The following is a 7,825-nucleotide window of genomic DNA, read 5'->3' as shown; positions in this document are numbered from 1 at the left end:
TGATGTATTGTCTGATGAATTTGCCGTCTTGTCGTGGGTCTTCTTCTCCCACTGGCGCTTTTTGAGTATGTAAGGAATCCTATACATCTCACGGCACTTTTTGTGTCCCAGTTCATGTCCCTTGCCACAAAGAGCACACTTAAGTTCACACGAGTGGTCTTGCGTTGGGTTGTCCATGCCACATCCTCGACATTTGACCACGCCAGCGTTCGGGCAGACATCGGCGCGATGTCCGAGCTGGCCACACTTGAAACACACTTCGTATTTTTTCTTATATAATAGGCACCGAAAGGGGGTGCTCGCGTAGTAGATCCAATATGGCACCTTTTCATCTGCGAAGAGCAGCAGAATAGAGCTCGAGTCTTTTCCTAATCTTCTAACCCCGACAATCTCAGGGTTGTACTTGTTGATCAGGTTCTCACGCACCCGTTCAATCGTGTGAGTCAGCGGAACTCCGTGAATAACTCCTTTGCCGTGTCCATCCGGCGTCACAAGATACGCAAACGTTGCAAGTTTTTCCGTCCCTAAAGTGAGATGCCCAATATTCATATACTTCCGCACTCGTTCAGAGCTGTCGGTGCCTACCAGAATGGTGTTTTGCTTCTGATTCAGAAGGACGATATCATCTCTTGCGTCAGCCGCCGCAATACCTGCCGCCGACTTCACGATGTCAGAGACCGTCTCAGTTTTGCATGCTGAGAGCGTTCGAAGTCCGCCTTGCGGTCTAATGACGACTTTATGTAGTCCGGGGGGAAGACGAACGTGCTGCGTTTCCACCGAACGCATTGCCATCTTCCTGCCCTCCGTCTTAGCTGAGTTGGCAGCCCCTCGCTGACCATCTTGTTGTCTTCCTTCGTTCGGAACGCCATCCTGGCGTCCCCCTGCCTCATGGCTGTCGCTCTTACGAGCGCTGCGTTTTGACTTATCAATCGTAAACCATCCGGCTTGGATGGAAAAGTCCTCCGGCGATAGCGTCTCACCTTCAACCGTAACTTCCATGTCGGCCTCCGAGTGCAGTCCTGGGCCACAAGAGGCCGGTGACTTGCCTCGCCGGCACCCTACGGGCGTCGGCGGCCAGAGTCGACGTTAGGCTTAGCTTGGTCGTCAAGCTGGCGAACTGAAGATCGTGATGTGAGCACAAAAAGTCAGTTCACTTGCCGTGGATTTGTTATCCCGGTAGTCCTGCAGACTTCCGGCGTCGGTCCCCGCAAAAGTTTCTGAAGACGCAGACTTAAATCCGCAGAAAGGATCGAAAAACCGCGGAGGCGATGTGAGACGCGTCCGCTTGCCTCAGCCGCTCGTAGCGCCCCCCTGGGCTCTCTCCTTTCTTCAAAAATAAATTTACCGTCCAGCAAGGCGTACAGCCGAATTGGCGATGGCGTTCTGTGGACTCCCTGGCAGCGTTGCAAGACGCTGTCGCGTTCCACTCTTACAGGCGAAGCTTAACATGTTAACCACACATCAGTAACACACGCACACAGCCAATGGACGCGTCATTCGCTGGAAGCACTTCATTCATCATTCACAACCACATTCTTAACGTACGCTCCCTTGCCGCACATGCCAAGGACGTACACCACGATCACATTCTGCGCCATTCCTCTGTACTTTGCTTTGCTGAAACCTGGATGGATCCCGAAGAGCCTCTCGAAATCATAGATTTCCTATACTGCTGTGGTGCTCGCAGAAACCACAACAGAGCGGCGGGAGTCGCTATCTACTTGCGCACAGGTCTCTCTGCAATACCAGTCGAAACGTTTGGCACGTCACATGAAGTTGGCGAACTGTGCGCCGCAAAGTTGCCCAACGGCTTGCTGTTAGTAGCTGCCTACTTCGCCCCTACCGCACTCACGAAAGACGTCGTGCACTTCCTGCAACTCGCATTAACCGTCCATCGATCCACACCGATGTTAGTAGTGGGGGACTTTAATGTTGACATAAAGACAAACAGCAATTTCCTAACACTTATCCGGGAGAACATCCCGTTCCTCTCGGTCGTAACGCGTCCCACGGCTGTGACAACCTCGCGAGGCACTTGTATAGATCTCGTCTTTGAGAATCAAGCATTGGTGTACCAAGTCGAACATATATCAGTCTATTTCTCCGACCACAAAGCTTCCTTCATGACTGTCAAGAACTGTTAGTGGAGTCTTTGTTAAAGGAATACGTGTGAAAAATAAAAAAAAATTCTGTGATAGCGCATACATGTGTTGCTCGATTTCTTTGCCTCAATCTATCGAAAAGGTGAAACAGCTTATTTGCTGCGCTCAAATTTCGCATTAGGAAGTAACGTAATCGTCGGTAATTTTTTTGTTCCTGCGTTCCTCGTTCCTGCGGAGTTCCTGCGTTCCTGCACGCGTTCTCGCTGACATGTAGCGTGCTTGTAGGTTGAGCCGCACAACCCAGCCCGAAGCGAAGCGGACCCCTGGACGCCGCCAGCTCGCCTCCAGCAGGAGGTGTCGTCCCCCTGGAGGACCGCCGCCCGGGCGCACGGCTAACGGCCGGCTGCCCGGGAATTCCTGCCGCCCCCCTGCCGTCCCAGGAACCCGGTGGAGGTGCTGCCCGTGCCCCCCCCCCACAAGCCACCTGCCTGCTGAACCCGGACCCCGGCCCGGCTCCCGCATGTCGTCAACCGGTCCCCCCGGAGGACCTTCCTTCCGAGCGCCTCCTCCAAAGGCGCATTGTTTCAACTTTGCGTTGAAATCCGGAGCCTCGGCCGACGATATAATCGACGGTATTGAGGAAGTCGCTGGCCCCAAGATGCTGGAGTCCCTCCAGCACCAGGGGGGCTTCAAGTTTTGTATCGCCGTGACCTCGGCCGCGGCGGCGCAAAAGCTACTTGCGGCGGGCGCCTTCGCAGTGCAAGGCGTCCCGGTCCCGGTCAACTGCGTGGGAGCTGCCGCCGTCACCATCACCGTGTTCCGGCTGCCCCTCTACGTCGGTGACGCTTCGTTGGCCTCGGCGCTTAGCCCCTACGGCAAGGTGCTCGAGATAACCCACCCGCTCCTGAAAGGCCGGCGTCACGTCGACAACGGTCAGCGGCTGGTGCGGATGGAGATGCGCAAGGCGGTACCAAACTACATTTCAGTAATGAGGTACCGCGCAATGTGCGACTACCGCGGGGTTCGCAAAATCTGTTCCCGCTGCGCACAGGAGGGCCACGTCGGCGCAACGTCCCACACGCCGCGCTGCTCGCGCTGCGAGGCATTCGGCCACAATACGGCTGGGTGCCAAGCGGCCTGCAGGCGTTGCGGCGGACCTCACGCGGCGGCGGACTGCCTGCGGCCGCGCTCCGACGCGGACGCCGCTGCCTCCAAGAAGCCCGCGCCCCCACCACCTGAGCCGCCCAAGGGAGTGGGAGGCGACCACACGAAGGAGCCGTCTGAGCCCCGCCCAGCCGACAACCTGCAGGCGAACCAAGGCGAGAGCACCCCGGTCGTCCAGGCCGAGCACCACCCGGCCGAGACCCTCGAGGAGGACCCCGCCGAATCGTCCGCTGCAGGCAGCCGGACCACCAAGGCTGTCGACGCGGCAGCCGAGGGCAAGGAGCGTATGGCTTCGATCCCGCAGCGTCGGCGGCCGTCTCCGGCACAGCGTGGACCTTCTCCCCCGACCCCCTTTCACCGTTCGGGTCCGGGGACGACGCGAGCCGGGACACCGACTCCTCCACATCCTCCGCGGAGGACGCCGCCTCACCCGAGGGCGGCTCCGTGCTGCGCCTGACGGGGGACCTGACCCCCGAGCAGCGCCAGGCCCTCACTACTCCGACCGACCAGGGCCTCCCCCGTCGTGCCCCCCGCCGCCCACCACCTGAGAAGGAGGAGGGGCCTCGAACCGCCAGCGCCAGCGCACCGACGACACCCGGTGCCCCAGAGACGGCGACGGGAGCAACGAGCGACAGTGCCTTGGTGAGCCAGCCGCTCGATTTACGAGCGCAGGCTGTCGAGGAAATGGACACCGGCAAATTAGCGGGTAAGCACGCTAGGCAGGATTCGGCGGAGTGTTCCGACGGAACTGCCCCGCCCCAGGCTAAGAAACCGGTGCCTAGCTCCGCTCATGGCGGGGCTTCTTGATTGTACAGGAATCACGTCGGCGCCCTGTCTTACCATCATGGCGTTGTGCACCTCCTCTCCCTAAATGTTCAGGGGTTTCGATCGCCGGATAAGCAGAGATAGGTTATGCACTTCGCCCGCGCACAGGGCGGCGACATCCTGTTTTTACAGGAATGTAACCTACGCTACCCACGCGAGGTGACCGATTTCGAATCCCGGTTTTGTGTTGAAGCCTTTTTTTCGTTGACTTGTTCAGTTTCGTGCGGTGTTGGCGTCGTATTTGTCAACAGTTCCCTCCGCTCTGGCGCGCATTGCACCTACGGCGTCGACGGCCGCACCCTCGCGGTCGACTTCTTCCTGGGTGGAATGCGTGTCAGAGCGTTGGTGATTTATGCGCCAGCCGTAAAAGTGCGCGGCGGGCAAGCGACGCGGGCGATGTAAAAGAGCGACGCGCACACGGACGATCTTATCACGAACGCGCGCTCTGACAGCGGGAGATGGAAATTCGCTGCCACTGCCAGACGTCGCTCTGCGGTCTCTCTCAGCTCGGACCACGTTTCTCGGGCCACCTCCCCTGAGGAGAGGAACACGACACCTAACACCTTTACCGCCGATACCCACTCTCCGTCACCCAGCAGGTCCGACGAAAAGGAGCCAAAGCGCAAAGCTTTGCTCTTGCTCCTGTTAAGCAGGGCACCAGACAGCGCGCTATAACTCGAGAAAAGCCGTAAACCCGCTACGTAGCTGTCCTCGTCCCGCAGAAACAGGGACACGTCGTCGGCGTTTGCGGAAACCATGACCTGACCTTGACCTGGCGGTGCGGGCGAACCGAAGCTAGCCTGTGTTGAGAGAACCCTGTCTTAAAAACAGAAAGACCAGTCTGGCCAAGAAAAAAAAGTATCGACATTAGCCACATCTTTCGCAAGCGAAATTCGTACGTCTCAACTAGCTTCTGCCGCAGATCCGAAAAGGTGAGCTATAGTCGCATTCACTTCAAAACAATGGCCCCCAGTCGTTTTCGCTAGGGATGTTAGGTGTCGTCATCTACTTGCGATTTATTACGGAAGCATTGAAGTGAAACCTTTACTACCGGACCTCGCGCTTCAGTCGCGGACCGAGCAAATAGACCTTCAGCTGCGTTAAAGGTAAAGAGAAATTGGAAAAAAGAAAAGAAATTGGAAAAGAGAAAGAGAAATTGAATTTATATCTATGACGGGGAGTCGTACCCGCGGCCGCGCGAACAGATGTAATTAAAGGGCCCCTCAGCAAGATCACTAGGCTTTCGCCACTTTTTTTTCTTTGTTACATAAAATTCAAACCTTTTCGGCTGGGAAATGTTTTAGGTACGCACATACCATTCCGCGATTCAGACACACATTCTCATGTCTTCGTACACTGCACTCCACCAGCACATTGAAATTGCGGCAGGCATACACATCCGTTAGGAATCGCCAACCATTCATGCGGCCGGTCCTGCGCAGCAAAACCACCCGCACCCAGGCGCAGTGTTCACTGAACAGAGATTTAGATGAACAATGTGGTTCTTCGTGTCGATCAATCATGCGGCTCTTTCACGGCCTAAAAAGTCCAATTAGCATTAACGGATCGCAAGGAATCCCAGAGTCCTTCAGGACAGGAAAAAAACGGATACTGTAAGGTGCCATCTCAGTGTCCTTTTTGATTGCCCGCTGTAGTTTGTCCCAGAAAAACACTACATCACGGCACCACACAAAGCAATGATCAATCGTCTCTGGTTGGCCGCACAGGCGAAGTTAAACGACCATGGCACAAAAATCGTTTTGGCGCGAAGCCAGACCTCGACGTGTAGAGTCGAAATCTGAAGTTTAAAAAAGAAGGATTTTGCAGCAGGTTGAACATACATTCGCTGGACTCGCTTCAATACGCTCAAATTCATGTAACCAAGGTAAGGCTACCGATTCAGTGGCACACATAATAGAGGTTCTGTTAGTACTTTTGTCATCTGCCTCCTTGATAGCTGAAATAAATGCAGTAGTGCAACGAGAAACGAACAGTCAGATAATCGAAAGTATCAGCAACCTCCTTCAAGAAGTCCCACAAAGCCCCCTCTCCGCCATGGCCAATCGAAGCAAACCGATTAGGCAAGCACAGCTTGGACGCCTTCTAAGCACCGCAAGCAGAAGTTGATGGCTTGCAGCTTTGAAAAAGAAAAATTGTGAAACAAGCGGGTCTACAAACAAGTGAACAAGCCCGACTACTGCAGACTGGAGAGAAACAAATTGGCTCCACGCATAGGCTCACATTGAGAGCGACAAACAAATGTCGCGAATATCCTGTCAAGCCTTTGTGCCATCTTCCTTGCACAGTACGTCACTTGTAGTGCATAGACAATCTTTTCAGCCAAGGTGTTGGAGACTTGTGCCCGAGCAAAAATCGAGAGCTCCCGACCCATCCACGCCTGCGTTTGGCGTCTTACAGAGAGAATTCGTGACTCCTAATAGGACCCATTTTTCCGTACCTTATTAAAGGGAACTCAAAGATACTATAGACAATCACAGTTCCAGCTAATGCCACCAAAAAGATTAGGTTTCGTATCGCAGTAACCCAAACACAATCCTTTAGATTTTTCTAAATTTAGAGCCCTTTTTCCAAATGCTTTCTCTGGTAGCCTTAAACAGACCCTCGTGCGGAATTCAATAAAAAAAAAGGTCTACGTCAACAGAGAAGGCCGTGGTGGCAGAGGGCATTCCTTTTTTTCAGAACCTGCACTAGGTCCTTAGTACTGCGGATGAGGTAAGGGTTTTTTCCCATAGTTTGGTCAAGGCGGATTTTCGCGAACGAACCTAAAGCACGCTCTCTGCTGTCTCTGTCTGCAACAATCGCTCGGAGCGGGCAGTCCAGCTTGCGCGTTTTTCCAGTAAAGAAAATTTCCTCAGAGTCTCTGTAAGCTTTTAAAACTGAGTTTGCGGGAGCATGGAGGTTCATGTTCTGAAAAAAAAAAGGAATGCCCTCTACCACCACGGTCCTCTCCGTTCAGGTATATTTTTTTTTTATTCAATTCCGCACGAAGGTCTGTTTAAGGTTATCAATGAAAGCATGGATGAACATGAAGAAGTAGCCTTTCAAAATACCGCTGGCATTAGTAGGGAGCATTTTTGGACCAATTGCAATTGTACTTAAGTTTCACAGCCACTTATCACCACGGGCAGTTTTTTGTTCAGAAATCCGGTATCTGTATTGGTTCTTCTGTCGCTCGAGTACTGTGTGAGATTTTCATGGCCTTCGTGGATAGACGCTTACCTAAAGAGCGGTCTAAGTTCCCAGTGCTGCGTGTGTTCCGCCATGTTGACGACTTTTTAGTGATTTTAAATAAGTCTTTTACGATTTACCTTGACAGTGTTGCTACTAATATCCCTAACACATACTCCTCAAAGGGGCAAGCTTTGAATTTTACTGATGAATTGACAAGGGACAACCACATTCAGTTTTTGGTCTTAAACTACATTTCACCGATACCCACGTTTGATGGTAGTATAAATGTAGGTCCAACAAATGTCACTTGCCTTACAAGAGCGCACATTCCAAGCTTGTGAAACGTAGCATTATCATGCCTGGTTGCCTGTATGCCCTATAGAAGTACTGCGCACATGTGGTTTCTTTATGTTTTCATTGTCAAGTCGAACGTCTTATCTGTGCTGTGTACTCGTGCCTCCTAATTCGACTCACGTGCGAAAGCCTTCTTCAAAACTTCAACGCTGCAAACCGCCTTTTGTCATGCCATATTATCATTGTCT

The 7,825-nt window shown here is 53.3% G+C and overlaps 1 protein-coding gene across 2 annotated transcripts in view; it reads left to right on the top strand.

The window, feature by feature from the left end:
• The first annotated feature begins 2,648 nt into the window (after positions 1-2,648).
• LOC149328407 (uncharacterized) overlaps positions 2,649-7,825 on the top strand; it is a 213,720-nt gene continuing 208,543 nt past the window's right edge. For both annotated transcript variants that reach the window (XM_089561839.1, XM_089561840.1), the window contains exon 1: positions 2,649-3,972. In XM_089561839.1, the coding sequence (XP_089417965.1) occupies positions 2,761-3,723 (963 nt within the window). In that variant the 5' untranslated portion in view covers positions 2,649-2,760 and the 3' untranslated portion in view covers positions 3,724-3,972. The remainder of the gene's footprint in view (positions 3,973-7,825) is intronic.

Source organism: Amblyomma mixtum, chromosome 9 (genome assembly GCF_055824585.1).
Source record: "Amblyomma mixtum isolate Tamu chromosome 9, ASM5582458v1, whole genome shotgun sequence".
NCBI lineage: Eukaryota > Metazoa > Arthropoda > Arachnida > Ixodida > Ixodidae > Amblyomma > Amblyomma mixtum.
Note: the sequence above shows the minus strand (reverse complement) of the source record. Positions and strands in the feature narration are given on the sequence as shown.